The 19,051-nt window shown below is 35.7% G+C and overlaps 1 protein-coding gene across 1 annotated transcript in view; it reads left to right on the top strand.

Moving 5' to 3' along the window:
- si:dkey-49n23.1 (semaphorin-3D) overlaps positions 1–19,051 on the top strand; it is an 80,023-nt gene that overhangs the window by 22,071 nt on the left and 38,901 nt on the right. Inside the window, exon 2 of the mRNA XM_052123895.1 lies at positions 3,464–3,658. Coding sequence (XP_051979855.1) covers positions 3,514–3,658 — 145 coding nt within the window. The 5' untranslated portion in view covers positions 3,464–3,513. The remainder of the gene's footprint in view (positions 1–3,463; positions 3,659–19,051) is intronic.

A 19,051-nucleotide genomic window follows, 5' to 3' on the forward strand; every position in this document is an offset into this window, starting at 1 on the left:
TTGACAATTTTTCCCACAATTGGTGTTTGTTTATTGTCTTTCCTTGTGTTGAAAAAGTTGATCACTAGCTGTTGTCTGGAACACGTTAATCAAAGTCAAATCTCTACAGGAAAATTTTGGTCTGATACCTTCATGCCTTTGTTATGCTTCTTTCAGAAGTTCACTACACAGCGACATCCAGGGTGGTTAAATTTTACTTAGAAAACTTTTTGACTAATTAATATTTGGTACTTCACAACAATTTTGGTCAGTTGGCAAAGGCGCTACACTGTGAATTTTTTTTTTCAAGCTTACCTCGCAAACTGAATGCACTACAAATTTGGTGACAGAAGTTCAATGGTTCTGCTGCTGAAATTGATACACCGAAATTTAAGCAACGGCCCCCAGTGCCTGAAGCTAGAAGTGTTGTTGACAAGTTTATGGGCAAATGTCCACAGGGTGGAGCCAAAAGTGAGCTGTATTTCTATTTGTAAATGGGAATACAGTCAACAGCAATGTACATTTTATTAACTCTGCTCCCTAACCCAAATCCCAACCCTAAACCTAACCATAAGTGGAGTAAAAATATAATTTTAGAGTGAAAATGCAACCTCAAATTGTGCTCACCATTGTTCACGTGAATGCGATTACTTCCTGGTTTCGATTAGATGAGAAACAGTGTCTTGGAGGTTGCTCATGCATCACGCTATCAGGAGTACCACAGGGAAAGGTGAACACAGTTAAATTTATGCAAAAATGTCTGATGGGGGATGGTGATTGTCAGTAATTCAGCAGAATGGGGTCAATTTCAGGGTACATTTGGAAGCAGCTTGACAATTTCCCTTGTGAATATGTTGTGCTATGCCATATCGTATCTTTGAAAGACATTCAGAGTTTAGGTTGAGGCACTTTGTAGCATATAAACAAATATTCAGGATAACTGCATATTTTGCCCTGTTTTCTACAGTATCTGTGAAATAATCAGTCCTTGGGTCATTGTCATTCTAACCAAATGATTACTTTTGGAACGACAGAAATTAAAACAGCAAATTGTACACTATCATCCATTTCGGATTCACCCACCCATAAAGGGCTCGATAAAATAAAATGGCCTGTGATGGTCACTAAATATGTTAGATGGTTTCTTGCTTTCTTATTGGGTGATTCTTGGCTAGAATACGCTGCAAACTAGACCAGAGTTTATAATGATAGTCTGGCTACATGAAACTACAGCTTTCCTGACTCTAAGTATCCAGGACACAATCCTCCATAGATTCAGTTATAATGATAGAAACCACATCCCACTCATTCAATAATCAAGGTCACAGAGGAAGGGAAATTATTTTCAGTAGAGCATAATTTAAATATCTTCTGATTGTCCAACAAGATTCATTTGTTGCTGACAGGATCTTAAAAACATCAAAATAAATATATTATTATCTGCCAGATCATTACCGCCTTACAGCTTATACATAGTTGTTGAGACGGGAATTATATTTTTTCTTTCTAACGAAGATGGAGTCAATGAAGCAAGATAAAAAGAGGCCCTAATCACTTCTTGAGCACCTGTGCTTTAGCCAGTGCAATAAATCTTGCCTCAGGCATGAGCTTATACACTGGTGATCTATCACAACTGTGGAGCGTAAATCAGTCTTGCGGGCATAACATTTTTGCCAAGACGCACCCATAAACTCGACCTCTCCTCAATCCCATTTCTTTGCATCTTTGAACCCTATGCTCTTAAATCAAACAGGGTAATGAAAACTTGGATGACTGATAAGCAGTAGCTGATTTTTATGTTGAAATGTTCTATTAAAGTGATGGTAACAAAGTCTTTGTACCACATTAGGCCACATAAAGATTTTGGGAGAAATATCCATTTAATTCACATAAATCTGAGTACCTAAGGTATTCCTCATTTGGGAGAATTTGGTTTCCGTCATTTGAGGAACTTGAATAGAGTTCCTATGTTGGAGTAACAGTTTAATGGGCTTAGATTTTGAGTTGATGAATGGCGCAATAGAAAAAGCCTATCTTCATTTTGCATATGTTTGAGCCCGAGCCCATTTTTCTCATGTTGAGACCATCCCCAGGGGTCCGCTCATGAGTCTAAGTGGCGCTCTGTGGTCTAACATACAATACCTTCATCATGGGAAAAGAGCTGCCCCTCAGCGCCAACACAAAAAGTGCTGCACTTTCAATGAGCTCGCCAATTGTTGGACTTTCTATACAGGGCATCATATGAAAGTTGTAAAGGACAAACGAAAACTATCCCATTAGATTAAACTATTTCTTGGTGCTGCATGTCCATTGATAGCCATTAGGTGGTTGTATTTCAGCATGTACAGGAGGAAGCTGTTCAAGTGATTATTGGTTGCACATGCAATTTGTTTATGTAGTGTGACCTCTTGAAGGAAAGGAAATAAAGATCAGGGCAGCTGATTAGCCATGGGAATTTTTCTCTAAACAATGCTCCGGTTTCCCGCCCTGCTTGAGCCTCATTCTCGTGTGGTCACAAGCTTGGCGCACCGCTCACACGCTGAGAAGGTATTGGGTTTCCAGTGTGGGCTAAATAATAATGTTTGTCCTTTTTTTGTCTATTTTTAATTTATATAATATGACATCTACAGGGTTAATGTCATTGAAAAGAATGTCATATGGAGCCTTCTCCAGCATTGTGAGACAAAAATGTTATATGATGTGGAAACATTTGTCATTTGTGAGGTGTTCAAGGCAAATTCATTAGGTCATACTTTTTTCTGGTGTGTGCTAGTGGTCAACCTAAAGTATATAGGTTTTTCAATGGCTGATGCTAATGCCGTTTTCCAGTAAGCATGACAACCAAATACTGACATAGTGCTGGTATATGATTTATATACACGGTGCAGTATGACATTTCAGTGACAGCAAATGAGATGTACAAAACATGTGAATACTTAATTGATAGAAAATGAATTAAACATTTTCCATTTAAAACAACTGAAAACAAATTGTTCATGAACAAGGCTTTCAACTTGTAGGTTTGCGAACTGACACAAGGGGATACACTGATTACACTGTCAAATTCGGCAACAGGAGGTCGAATGTTGTGCTGCTGAAATTGGTTTGTGTTTACTGAAATTTTAACCACTGCCCCCATTGGCCGAAGCTGGAAGTGTTGTTGGGGTGAAATGACCACAGGGTGGCACCAAAAGCTAATTGTATTTTTTTGTTGTAAATGACGTAATACAGTTTTCAGGAATGCATATTTTATTAACACTTCTCTCTAACCCAAACCCGAACCCTAAAATTAACTATAAGTGGAGTATCATTTTTGTTGTTTAGCAACCTAAGAATTGTGCTCACCATTGTTTATGTGAATGCAATCATTCTATCTATCTATCTATCTATCCATCCATCTATGATTATGAAAATGCTGCATATTATATTACCACTTCTTGTTCTAATAAATTAAAAGGTTCCTTTCTGTTTGTTATTTCTCTAGCACTACAAAGGTAATGTGACAGAAGACACCCTGTATTGACAGACCACAGGATGCTGGAGATGAAGATTATGGGATTGTGGAGGACTGGGCAATACTGTCCACTGCTGGTCATTCTATTCCAGTCACTGTTGCCTGTTATATGGTCCCGTAATGCTGGAAACCAGAATATACCACGACTACAGCTCTCTCATACAGGTCAGAACTCACACAAGCTATATCTTACATGCAGTAGTCTTCTGTAGCCATACTATAGGATTTGGTGAGAAACAACACAGAACTTAAATCGACATTTTGAAATTGTAGTAATTAAAAAATATTAAGCCAAATGCTTTCTGAATTTATTTGTAAATGAGAGAAGCTTGTTCATGTGTTCTTGCAAAAAAGAAACTTGCAATCTTTTTGCTTTGACGTGAGCCATTGTGAACAAGCTTCTCTCAAGCACTCATGAATGCTCAAAGAAGAGCTAATGCGAAAGTCAAGATTTTCACAGAAAATCACTTATATTTTGAATTGTTTCTCAACAAAACCCATTAACTATTCCTTAAAAAATACTTCAGGACCTCTTTGCATTTGACAGACACATCTATGTATTTTAACACACTTTTAACTTAGTGATGTCCAAGTGTGTTCTGTATACATTCTCCACCTGAGTAGAATGTACATTAAGAGACATGTGGTCTTACATGTTTTAGCATCATGTAACATTTTGTGGTCTTTTTTCTTAATTACAGATTTGTTTCAGTTAAATTATCATTGAACTTTTGGAGGCTAGATTTTAATAATAAATCTGCAACAGTAATAGTAATGTTCTCCAAGCCTCTTTCCTGAAGTAGTCTGTAAATCTTTTGGATTAAACTGCTCACTGAAGTCTTTCATGTAGAGATGCTTTTAGCTATAGTGCAGGCTGCCTTTCCTTATTTCCGTTTAGCCGTGAGGACATCAGCAGGGTCAGTCAGCTTTATAAGACACAAAACAACAGGGGGACAGTGCCATTAACATGTTTCCTGGAATTGTTCCAAATTAATTAGTCTCTTTTATTTTATAGAATGTTTTTCAAGTTGTTTATTCTTTCTTCAAATTATGTGTATTATAACATCCTGTAGTTTTATAGTATATGTGTCATTTGTTATATAGTATTACAATACTAGAATGATTATTATAATATTTAAAGATAATACTTTATATAATAGTGTGCATAAATAAGCATTAAGATATGTTATTATGCAAAGCATGAAGCAGAACATTTGCAAGAAGACAGCAAAAAGCTAATTGATACCACCATAATATATACAGTATATATAAACAACATACAATAATTGTTTATTTTTAATAATAGTAATTTATAAAGCCATTACATAAGAAATATAACATTTATTGTAAAACAAATTGTAATACCAATGCAAATAATTGTTTATTTTTAATAATAATAATTACAACAAGTGTTTTTTCGATATATATATATATATATATATATATATATATATATATATATATATATTAAAATAGATAGTACTGTATAAAGTAAATGTATTAAATCTAGATAAAATCTACTTGTTTGATATTAATAATAGATAAGTAATATTAAAGGGATACTAAAATAAACAACCCAAAAATAAAATGTCAAAATAGAACTAAATAAGTGGTCCCATGTGCTATTTTACAACAGCTTTGAATGTGCCATCCAATTAAAATGTTTATATATCCATTGAATAATTGTATATACAGTACATACTGTATTTGTGTGTGTGTGCGTTATTTTCTGTGATAATGGATAAAAACTACAGTATAAAAATATGATTGATATTATCCAACAGTTTTCATCATATTTCCACTAAGATAGCTCACATGTTATATATATATATATATATATATATATATACACACATCATTTCCAAGATTATGTTATCACAGATGAGGATGTAACCTTTATTATCCACAACACTAGAGATATGCTTCTGTCTACCATCCAGAAGTAGTTCATTTGACTTTGACTCTCCGCCTGTCTGTCTGGACACCCACGCCTAATAGTCGCTCGTCCCCTGAGCCCTCTCTCATTATCAGTACTGCACAGCTGACCCTGTTACTAACCCCTCAGAACCTTCCGGAACATGTACGACTCAGCGAGTTTCCTAACAGGAAGACTCTGTATATGGTGCCGTTGGACAGTACGTTGTTCCTTCAGTGTAAATGTGCTTCCCATTATCTCCTGGGCTGTTAATAGAAGGCACCAAACATATACATCATCTCTGGGGCGCCATCTGTTTATGAGTGTAGGGCGGCAGACCTCCAAAGTTTGGCAGCTAGACTCAAAACCCAGACATTGTTCATTAAAGAAGAGGATTAACTTGTTTTACTTGCAGGTATCTCTGAGTCTAATTTTAAATCCACAATGAAGAAGACAGGAAAGGAGAAAAATGTAAACAAAGGGACTTTTGACATTTCTAGATATGATGGTTTCAAAAAGTCAAAACATTCTGGCTTTTGAGGGACATGATGGTTCATGTTTGCTTCTTGGCAAATTGATTGTTCGGCTAGAAGAAGGTTTAGTTGATCCACATACAATGCACAATTTTGTTGAAAAGCAGGTGTCAAGTACTTTCAACTTTTAAACTAAATCACTTAATTCATTATAATACTCATTTAAATTGTATATATATATATATATATATATATATATATATATATATTTGGGCTGTCGATTTAACATGTTAATTCAGTGCGATTAATTTGACAAAAAGTAATGCGTCAAAAAAATTAACGCAATTAATCGCACCATAATAAAGAAGATTCCTGAGAAATGCAAGCATGTAGTACCACCTGTTTACTCCAGAGGGCAGTAAGTGAAATTTCAGCTGTATGAGCAACACACAGTTTATACAGTGAAGAAAACACTTGAGAAGGCAGAACAATGCAAACTTGCGTTACATTCTTGCGTTCAAAACACTTGAAGAAGCGCAAATGCGAACTAAGGGATCTCAAGATGTGTTTAAAGATTGAGTAGTGAACTAAACCTAATATATATATATATATATATATATATATATATATATAGTATCTTCAACCCCATAACCTACAACCCCAAAACATTTTGAACGTTGGTTGGCACAAAACATGTTTTGTAAGAGAAACAGCATGGGTTATTAATCTAAATAACTATATTCAATCCCATAACATGCAACCCCAAACATTTTTTTTAATGTAACTGGCACAAAATATGTTTTTAAAAGAAATGTCATGGCTTATTATTATAATAAATATATATCTTCAACCCTGTAACAATCAACCCTAAACTATTTTGAATGTGACTGGGTTAGCACAAAACATGTTTTAAAAAGAGAAATGTCATGAATTATTAATATAAATATATCTTCAACTCCATAACATGCAGCCCAAAAATATTTTGAATGTGAATGGGTTGTAACAAAAAATGTTTTGAAAGATAAATGTGATGGGTTATTAATGTAACTATGTATCTTCAACCCCACAACATGCAATCCAAAACATTTTGAATGAACAGTAACAGGGTTGACACAAAACATGTTTTGAAAGAGAAAATTACAGTAATATAAATATCTTCAACCTCATAACATGCAAACCCAAAAGATTTTGAATGCAACAGAGTTGACACAAAACCTTTGTCTTATATATAAAATATATATATATATATATATATATATATATATATATACTGTAAATATCTTCAACCCCATAACATACAACCACCAACATTTTTTTAATGTGATGGGGTTGTCAAAAAGCATGTTTTGAAAGAGAAATGTCATGGGCTTGTTAGTATAAATACTGTATGTGTCTTCAACCCAAAAAGCATACAATACCAAAACATTTAGAATGTTTTACAATGTAACAGCTTTGACATAAAACATGTGTATATCTTGGTCTTTTGATCTGATTGGACTAGCAGTGTACCAGGAGTGCTGATATTTAATATAACAGCACTGAGACGCTTCACTGTTCATATCACTCTGCTTGTCTGTGTTCTCAGCTTTCATTCTGCATCACTATAGATAGTCCAAACTTACTGTGGCAGGGTTCAAATAAGGTAGCGCTGTAAGGTTATGCTTGGAGTTACAATAAATAAACAATAAATAACTGCTTGCACTTTGCAAGGCTCTGACCACATACTGAGGATTGAAGGTTTGGGGAAGAGATATTTGATCCATCTATAATGCCTTCTGATGACACTACAGTGCTGTGTGTCTCCTCATCCTTTTATTGAAAAGCAGATGTCATTTACTTTAACCTTTTCTACTAACTTAACATTACATTGTTTGAGTTGAGTCAACTTCCTCACTTATCAGTTGTTTAACCTCTGATGCTGACATTCTGTTGGCAGACAGACATACAGTAGATATTTCTGTGAAATCTGACCTCCCCATTGGTGTTTACCAGTACTCACTCTAATTTTGGGGATTTTCATTCCTTCTGGCAGATGGATGGATTGAAACCAAAAGCAGCATTCCTGGCATTAGAGAATGACTAAATCTTACAGTTGCACCATAACAGAAAGGATTTTTTGCTTCACACCCACTGGTCTCATTTTGACAGCTGCACTTAACAGCATGTGTGATTGGAAGATTATAGACTTTGAGACGAGTCTCTTAGACAATATCAAAACACTGGACACACAATACAGATTCATCCACATGAGCTTGGGAGACTAATGTTTGAGAGTCATCTTTCAAATTCTCAGTTTCCATGATGAGCCTTAAACTGCTGTATATAGCTGTCTTGTGACAGAACTTCAGTATAAAGTTATCAAAACCTTATCTTTAGAAGCCTTTTAGAAGTTTGTGATCTCTGCGCATTATTGGCATCAAACAAAATGCCCAAACAGAACCATTAAATAAAGTGGGCTGATTTTTACAATAGCCCTCAGAAATCAAGGCTTAGCAGAATGGTAAAACATTTTTATTATGGTCTCTGTCATTGCAAATATACAGCCGTTCTGGCATTTGGAATGTGACCTGTAGGATGTAGTTCCTGATTGCTGACGCAGTGCTGCGTCATGTGATGACCCCTGACTGTGTAACCCCTTTGTATCCATGAGAACAAGGTGGAGGAGATAAGCACAACAGATGACTTGAGATCCTTAGCTTTGATGAGGGTTAATGAAGCCATCAGGGCATTAACACTGAACAGCGCACTGAAGAATGCTGCTAATTAGAGGAAGGAAAAGATGAAGACACACCATTTATCTAACTGTGTGTCTTTGAACACGCAGAATCCGGTTGCACCTGTAATTATGTGCACTATTTAGTGGGTTCACAAGGTGGCAACACTCACATTTGAGCCCTTGTTGTCATGAAGAAGTGCTAGAAGAAGATATAATCACCTGTTAACAACAGGAGACATTGTAAAAATACAACAGTAGATGTGCACGGAGCATGCGAGTGAGGAGGTCTGGAGATACTTGCATTTATTTAGCTCGAGTCTGAAGGGCTATAAAGACATCTTTACATATCTCCAGGCAGCATTAATCATGCCAATGAAATTACTGATAAAAATGTTGGTTGACAAAGGGTTTTTTGATTTTGTCGACCATGATTTGAAGTTCAGTTACACTTCCTTGCTCTTGATGCACGTGCAGAGTGTACAGCGTGTGTGCATACTGTAGCGTGAAGTGTAATCTAGCTTCAATTCATGATTGTGCCTAGGAGACTGCAGATGTCAAGATTTATAGTGAAAAAGAAGTTACATTTTGGTCTCTTAGGTTAGTCACTTTAATTCTTCCCTCTGTCTTTTTAACCTTCAATAATATATTTGTTATAACTTCATATCAACCCTAGAGCAATACTGATTTCAAAAAGATTTGTCTCCTTAAACTTCCTAACCATATTCGTCAGAAACAGGACAAAACTTCTTCCCAAATCCTAAACCTTATTATCAGTTTCATAATCGTCCTTTCCACTGCAACCTTGTGACAATTTTACACAGCAGTTTCAAAGCAGTCTTGCAACAATTGGTGAACAATACCAAAGCCATTTCACCGTCATCCTCTGCAGATAACACTTTTAAGACAATGGTAGAAGCAGCAGGGTCTTCTGTTTGGGTCCGATCATTGGCACGATCTGGGTTGCCTCACTTGACTGAGGTATCTCTCACATTGTGCACTTAAGCAGTGCATACGTCCATGTGAGTGTGTCCATGTGAATGTGCAAGCACAGTTTTAGCACCTCCAGTCTGGCACTGAAGCAATTAAACACGTACCTTATGGCCCCTCAGGGAGATGATATTTTACAGAAAGTTCCAGAATGTAATGAAGAAAAAACTTTGGGGCCATGAGACTCACAGTTGAGGCCTCTCATCAGTGTTGTATGTCTGTTGAATCGTACTAACCTCCAAGTGAAAGGCATTCAGGCACTCGTCCCACATAGACAGTTATCACAAAATTACGAACTGTAGGTCACAACCACAAAGACATCTGATGTGATCCAATGTGGGTTTCACAAGACCATTTATCTTAGTTTTTTCCCTTTATGGTCCTTGAACACATCATTAGCTGGGTTTCCATCCATATTTTTATGCAAATTCTGGGAAATTGCATAAAAATTGCTGATTGGAAACAACAAGATACATATAAATTCTCAAAATTGTGCTTAAATACGTACTGTATATGCTTGACCTGACGTGGATAAATTTTTCATTTGATAAGAAGACATGCGGATAAACTATATTGGAAACACATTTACTTAATAGATTTCTATAAACGTCAAAAACATATTTGTGATCTTGCCTAAACAAGCCATGTGTATACGTCATTTGTTCAAAGAATGCCATCAATATCTTCACAGCATCTGAAATTTTGCTATGGTTTTTCTGAAATGCCAAAGTCAAATTCTGTGTCAAATTTTATTAGCAAAATGATTGGCTTGAATTACCTCCCAGAACAATCTGACGTGCTTTCGCTCCTAGAAATAAGGCATTTGCCGCTGAACGCAAGCAATCATGAATTTCAGCAAAGCGTTTTTCCAGAGAAGTGATGAGAAGTGATTTTGTTCTCTTGAACACATGGGATGGAAACGACGCTTTCATTGTAAATTATTTTAGCGATATTCCGATTTATTTTAGCAAATTTTTAATTATTAACTTTAATGGAAACAAGACTAATGTTAATTACTCTATGGGACAAAATATTTCCCTTTACTAGAAAACTATTTAAGAAATAGTTTGCCTAAAAATGATCTGTCCAGAGAATTTCTAACGCATCTTTAGCAGCTCTATGCCATACAGGGGAAAACTTTTCTTTCGAAAACGACCTAATAATTAATCTGTTCCTCATACAAAGCTATCAAATTTCTGTACAAGACTAGGGATATAGCACACCAATCATAAGGACTACTTTTATGGTTGTTTTATTGTGTTTTTAACTTTTTTGGAGCTTGACAGCTGTGGTCACTATGAACTGTTGTTGTATGGAAAGCCATGGAACGGCATTTTTCTCCACAGAAAACGGACAGTTTATAAAACACATGACCACAGGATTATAAATGAATTATACATATTCCAAAATAACAGCATATGGGTTTAGAACATTATGTGGGTAAGTAAATCGTATCAGAATTTGCATATTTGCATGAACATTTTCTTTAAAAACATTTTCAAAAGTCTTGAGATTATTCTAGAAACTGATGTTATCAGTGCTAGCTGATTGTGGCTGAGGTAGAGTTTGTGAAAGTTCACCAATCTGAAGTTTGGCAGTCTCAAACTTCCTCCAAAACAAACATTAGAGGATACACATGAGAAATGAAGGGTGCGTCTAAACCCGCCTTGAAAAATGAATGGCCATTGGCTGGATGTTTTTTCAGAGCAGGCTGTAATAGTGTAATGGTTTATGAGGCATTAGACAGGGACAAGAAGGAGTCCTCAAATTCAACAGGGGAATGTTAGGCATTAAGATGTCTCTATGGGCCTTAGCGACAACATGTCACTGCAAATCACCCTGAAATTGGAGTTAGATGGTGTTTGTCCCAGTGCAAAACTTTGTGAAATTGTTTGCTGAAATCCTCCATGAGTTGAACTGGCCGTTGACTTTATTTTAGATGTGATGTGTTTATTTTACAGCATTGAAGTTGGCTGCTTTATAGTTAGATCAATGCATTCCAATACTTCATGATGGAATACATACCTAGCTGATATATTATTTGTTGTTGTTTTTGGCGTGCATTACATTGTTTTTCTCGTTTTGCATTGTTACCTTGTGTGATTTGCATGTTTTTTCTCATATGTTTTTTTTTCATATGTTGTGTTTTTTCCTTGATTGTTGCGTTTTTTTCTCGTGTGTTGCTTTTTATGTGTGCGTTTTATTACCTTGTGTGTTGAATGTTTTTCTCAAGTTTATGCGTTTTTTTCCTTGCGTATCAGACAGACAGATAGAAAAATATATCATGATCATACATATACACACACACATTAACAGTTGTACATTTGAACAGGAACAGTCATATACTCAAGTATATGTTGCATTTTTTCCTTTTGTGTCAGACAGACAGATAGATAAATTCATAGTGATCATATGTACTTATACACACACATTAAGAGTACATATGTCAGGGAATAGGTTTGTGTATGGGTTTATCACTGGGACATTTGAGTCGTAAATCACAGTGGATGTGGAGGGAGTTTAATACTAAGTGAGTTAGTGAAAGCAGGCAGAGGGTCTGTCTTTATAGGCGGTTAATGGCTTGGAACATTGACTTGGCTTTTTGACAAACATTCACGGACACGCACACAAAGTAGTTTTTAGCTGCATACATACTTCACAGATCAAAGCTGCATTCTGGTTTGCTAATGTTTCAAAAGTGCATCAGTCAGACTTAATAGAGAAAAAGATTTTAAAGGGATTTTAGAATGACCCAGTAAAAAAGAAGGAATATGGTGGACATTTAACATAATACTAAACATCTGGGCAAAATTACACCTTCTAAAATCCTGAAAACATTGAGTAAGTTTACATACATATTCATCACCTACTATGCTTAATACACGGACAAAGCATAAGGTCATGTAAAAGCCTTAAACAGTTTTCCTTTATCAGAATAAGGCCATAAACGGCTTAAGAATAAACCGATCTGCATATGTAGATTTTTGCCAATACCACAATTTTGTGTTGAATGTAAACACATTTACAGCTTTCTTACTGGCTTATACATTGTGCGCAAGTGTTGACATGACAAGCAAAAAATAACTGGGAAAAAGTTATTTACCTTAATTCACTTCAGTATACTTTCAGATTCATGTATTCTACTGTGATAATTTGAGAATCTTTAATTTAATCTAGATCCTTAGAGATATTAAGGACACCAAGATAAAGCTCTTTTGTGCTTTTTTGAAGTTGCGTGGACCCCTGATTCAAAACATGATCCCATGTTGAGCAGTTTGATTCTGTTAGGAACAAGGGTTTAACGTAAGCAGTTCAGTCCTATAAATACGTCCATTATGTAGCATTTTAATGAAAACTGAAAGTTGATAAATGAACGGAAAGCCTTTGGTTTTGCAATTCACTCTTTTCCTCTCATTCTGCTAATCTGGGTAACCCAGAACACAACAGGCGACCACAGCTTGTGGGTTATTAGAGTGACTGACTCCCAATGACCCATGAAAAAAATGCTTTAAATGGAGTCAGTCTATGTCTTCCATCACCACAAAAAAGCCTTTCTAGACAGTATGAAAAAGACAAAATTTTCAGGGAAAAAAACAGGGAAATTGATGAATGTGGTGAATGAATGAGGTGGTGTATTGCTGTTAAGATCCCATCCTACCTTCAGAGCGAGTCTCTTCTGGTGTCAGTTTCGTGAATCTCAGTGAGGAGGAAATGACGGTTGAATGTGCAACTCAACTGTATATTTGTATCTAACTGATGAGGTTTCTAATGTTTACAAAGGAAATATTGCTCTTCAGTGAAGTTTCGAGTGAAGGTTTTTTTAAAGACACCTTGAAATTTGGGGCCTTCAACAAAATTGGAATTTTGTGGCTTTTAGTCCATGTCTATTAGCTCTGAGGCTATCTATATGCTAGTGTATTACTAACAGTCACCATAACTAATGTTTAGCAGATGTACACACATTTATACAAATGTATAGACTTTCTTCTAGGAAAATGGACAAAAAGTATTGAGGATTCCTTTAGCTTTTGTAGATTTTAATTAAGAGAATATTGGGCCATTTTTTGGGACCATTTAAAAAGTTACATTTATTTGTGAGAGCACTTCCATCATAATTACTGTCTCTTTATTGACTGTTTCTATCAGGGGAGATATTTTATATAGTTCTTGGAAAACTTTTTAATAGTTGTCATTAAGTGCTAGCCTGCAGCCTTCTGTCTTGCCAATTCTGTATTTGTGCAAATGTTTTTGGACAATAAGCTCCTGGTCAGACCAGCTTCTTTTAAGTTAAATGTTTTATTTTACTTTTGGTATGTTTTTGTCTTTAATTGATGGACAGTTGAAACAGGAATGTAATTGGGTTTTGAACCTCAGCCATATTCAAACCTGGGTTGGGGGAGAACCTGGTTGGGAGGTTATTGTGTTCTCATTGGACTGGGAGTGGGATTTTAAAACTTTCCGGGGGGCCACAAGGAAAACCTAGGGCCACCTAACCCCCACCCCTTTCTTCAAATATAAAATCTGAAGCTGTGCTGCAACAATCACAAGATAAACACTTTGATTGCCCCAAAGGTTTCAGATAATTATGATAATCTAATATCTAGTGATTCTAATGGTATTAGTTGTGTATAAATTCTTTATCGTAAGGTTTATTTCCAAGAAACACGAAAAGGTTAGAACTATTGGTCTTTTTTATAGCTGGGTCACCATTCCTCTGTAATTCAGTTTGAGATGAAGCCTTCTCTTTGTCTACGAATCTGATGCTTAATGTTCTTTGACTTTTTAGCAAAACTGTTTACTGCTGGGTTACAGACGGGTGAGGTGAAGTTCATAATCTTGATTCTCAATCAGACTGTTTCCTTTTCTTCTTAATTGAATAGGCTAATAACCTCTTATCTCTAATTATCGTGCTATATAAGTTTAATGTGATCTCATTCATATTTGTTGGTACTTGTACATGAAGCGTACACATACATTTTTTGGTGTTTGGATAGCCACTGAAACACAATATTAAAGGATTGACATAATACTATAAAAAGTTAGTGTATTAATTTAGAGACGTATAATTCTTTACGAATTCTCGAAAGACTGGTTGGATACTTTTCTAAAGTTAAAGGGTTTTCACTGATATTATGTTTAAATTTCTTCCCAAATGGATAACAATGCCTATGAATACTAAAGTTTTACACCCCATTTACTCAATTTCAATGTATAAAAACTTGATGTAAACTAGTACTGTCAGTCGAGTAAAATTGTTAATCGCGATTAATTGCAGAATTTTGAATATTTAATCGCGAACCACAGATTTCGGAAGTGAAGAAATTTTACTCTATATTTACTTCTTTTCTTGTTAAAATGCATCCATCTCCTTTTTAGGAAAGAAAGCAAAACAATATGTAACAATATAATGCTTTATTAACATTTTCCAAATAAAGCCTTACACAATATACAGATAGAAATGCTCTAAAATAGCACCGATTCAAGTAAAATTAAACGTTTTCCAAAGTCTAAGTGGGAGTTTGACTAATTAAAAGATGTAGTCCCAACATAGATTGAGTATTCATTGCAATGGGCTTTAAATCGCTTAAACTTTAGTCCTCCACAATATTAATCTGGGAGCAGACTGTGGCTATCCGCTTTGATACCATAAACCCGCGTTCATGATTCGCATCAGGGTGTCAGCGTCAAGCACTGCTTTGAACTTCATATGAAAAGCGGTGCAGACAAAAATGTCTGAAACTTTACGTGTCTCTGTGGTAATTAAATTGCACCTTACAGAGGCTGCAAAGTACTTACTTTCTGTCACAAGTCCAATCTGGACTTGTTTTGTACAAATATGGTTAATAGGTCCTTTCCCATCGCTGTTGTGTTTGTTGTCGTGGTCAGTGTAATGACACATCGTAAAGGTTCTTACCTAATTCCACCAGTGTTTTTGCTGGTTTATGCTTCATTAACGGTTAATAGCGATTAAAAAAAACTGTTAAACTATTTGAATTTATCATATACTGTACGTTAACTCAAGAAACGTATAATACTTTTATCTTACAGACCTAAATTACATTTCCAACCATGTTTGCTGAGTCCAATCTCACTACAAATCAAATTTAATTGCACTTAGTTTTAAAACAAATCTTCCTTACCCGACTAAATCAACGTTTGGATGACATTTAACATTATAGTCCCTACTTTTATAGTAAAATTTCAAACAATATGATTTGCATGGTGTGTTTGGCATGTGAAATTCTGATTTCTGGTGTTTGAGGTAAGTCTTTTCCAAACTGTTGTTTAGATCCAAGATTTTTAATTCATGGATGGTTCAGTCTTGCCCACTCTGAATGTGTGTCTATAAGTTATCATCATTAGTCCCTTTGTCATGCATTATGTAGAATATATGGAACTCTTCAGTCTTGCATCATTGCAAATGTGCCAACAGCAATCAGAACTAGATTTTGTACATTTCAGAAGAATGTGTTTTTTAGGCTATTTTGGGAGGCTGCCACTGCATAGCTATGCAGTTGCTAGGGTGTTTTGGGTGGTTGCTGGGGGTTGCTAGGGATTTCTTGGTGGTTGATGAGTAGTTGATTACTAGCCCAAGTAAATAGAGACAACTTCCAAGTCTCTTTGGCTCGGGTCCATCCGTCAATGTAAGTCTATAGTAATTTGTCACCAGTTCTTCCACCAGGCCAAAACTGTAAGTCTTATTGCTTGGGGGAAAAGTAATTGCTCACCAATCTTAAACAAGCTGCTTGATTTGTATCATGTTTGAATAAACTGTGCAAGACTAGTTATGCCTCAGTGTTTGATACTTAAGGTTGGGGGGGTTAATAACCCCCTAAACCTAAGTATGAGCAATACTAGTAGTGATATTTGCCTTAGCACCACCCCTAACAATCCTTAAAATAAATAAGAAGCTAAATTCCGGCACTTTGGAAATATAGTGCCTTAGAGAGGAAATTGTGTCAATATAAGTCTTATATAATTCACTCTCACTTCCAAGGACTCCCTGAAAAGTTTTGGCAAAGATAAACTGCACGGTAGGCCAAGCAGCAGCCTGTATATTGCGGCATTGTTCAATGCTGGTTTGAGTAGACATGCATCTCTTGCTTTAGCAGATGTTGATTTGTATACTGCAGAGGGGTTTGCTTACCCACAGATGCAGTGAAGGGCATGGAGATGTTTTCTTGATCAAGATTTCTTCCTATTATAGCTAGTACTGTTGCCTTTCCAGTTCCAGAGCTTCTGAAGCTTGGCATTTCAATGTTTTCCTTGTCACTCAAGTCCTACCCCCAATTAAAGTCCACCAGCGTTAACAGCACTTGATGAAATGCGAGATAACAAGTGGAATTGACTGACACCCCATTGCTTGATGGGTGACAGAACCTGTCAGTGACCTGAAAAGCCTGAAGAGTCTCTACTTTGGCTAATCATCCATCCACTATAATAAGACCACTACTTTCAACATTTAAGGGTCAATGATATATTGCCCTTTTTTTATTATTATTATTTTTTTTAATTTATTTTAGGGCTGTCCATTTACACTCAAAATAATTACATTTAATATTTGCTGAGAAAGGCCAGAGATAAAAATAATTCTACATTTAAAATAAATAAATAAATAAATATAATACATATAATTAATATAATAATTCCGATAATTTATACTTCTTTGTCAGTCTGTCGTAGACATGGCTGTTCTCAGTGTCTGTCCTATCTTTGTTGGCCTATGTGAATTGTGAATTGTTTGTAGAGATATTCCTCATTACGGTGAAATGTTCACTGTTTGGTGCTAAAATTGAGTTAAATGTTTTCCTGAACATATGAGGTTTTTAAGGTTAATGCTCTAGCGAGTTTTAAATCAACAAAACCAATCTCCCTACCCAAAACCTTGAACCTAAACCTAAGCGATGGTGTAATAAAAAGCAAATGTGAGATGAAAATGAAATTTCTGAAGCAGCCACATCATTTTCTGTTGATTCTGTGACATTTTCAGCTCGCGTGTCGACTTGCATGCTCTTAAGGACTCGTACTCATACCTTGGCTTTGCAAATGTTTTACATGTAATTTGAGTGAAAGTGAACAAATGTCATTGTTGTTGTAGCGTATCTAGTGTTCATTTCACCAGGAAACTGCCGTGATGTGTGTAACGAGCCATGTAAAAATTACTCCGCAATAATTTCGGTAAAGTAACGTGATTCTATGAGACCAGGTTGTGAAAGACATTACTTTTTACTTTATGGCTACACCACTTGACACGTTTAGCTATTAAATCAAAGCTTTTGTTGAAAATAGTGTAGAAAACACTGATTAAAACCATTCATACATGCCAATCACTCATATGTTCATAAGCCGTTAAAATCAATCTGTGTCTGTGTTCCATTACAGACACACCTACTAATGTCTCTGAATTTCCTGTATTGAAAGGATTTAGTTTTTTCTTCATTTCCATTGTCATCCGACCGATAAGCAAGTGATTGTTACAGGTGTTTGGCAAAGTCCTAGCATACTTCTCCAGCATTTGATGTGCCTGAGGATCACAAAACAATGTTCCCAATTGAGTCAAGTCACACCAGAGCTCTTGTGTTTATCATCTCTTAACAAAGTGAACTAACCAGCACCCCATTACAAGAGTTCAAAAGGGAAACGACTCTCTGTATTTGATTATCAGGATTTTATTTAGAATAATATTGGATTTAAGAAGATACTTTTTCAAAAGACATTTGGATGTAAAAGCTTAATGCCGGAAAGAATTCTGGGTGGCCTAATCCATTTCCAAGCCTAATACACAAATTTCAGTCTGTATAGAGAAATGGTAATCAAAGATATCACCTCTCACCCCTTACATCTTGGCTTTTGAAACACTGAGTTGAGACTGAATGAAAGATGCCCTGGCACATCAATGGCTGCATAGCTGATGTACTGAAAGTCAATTGAACTGTGACATTGGATGAAGACAGACCAGCATCTGGCACTTTTCATGAATAGGGTACAAATTGGTAACCTTTTTAAAAAAATATGTTTTATAATGTTCTTTATAGTGAGAAACCATTAAACACAAAATTAACAATGCAAGTATTAGCTTTCAAACACTTCAAGTTTGAATTGGAACATTCCTTAAAATGATGACATCCAAGATAACATCATTTTTTACCCTTTATACAGTTTGGCAGAGAGACAAGTAAATAATCTCATTCCATTTTCTGTTTTTAAAGAAATTGTACCGTTGACTGCATTTTGCAAGCTCAACCATTTAACCATGTCATCAAAAGTCACTTAAAGCAAAATTATCAAACAAATACATTTTTTAATTATGAGAAATAGGAGTTTATCAATAATTACAAACCAGTATTTGTTCACAAACTAGCTCCCCCTACAAAGTCATGGCCAGGGCTGGACTTGGAAAATAAATCAGCCCTGGATTTTACATCTGGCCCAAAAGGGTTCTGAACCAAAAGTTGGTGAGTAGGTGG

This window comes from Xyrauchen texanus, chromosome 50 (assembly GCF_025860055.1).
Source record: "Xyrauchen texanus isolate HMW12.3.18 chromosome 50, RBS_HiC_50CHRs, whole genome shotgun sequence".
Lineage (NCBI taxonomy): Eukaryota > Metazoa > Chordata > Actinopteri > Cypriniformes > Catostomidae > Xyrauchen > Xyrauchen texanus.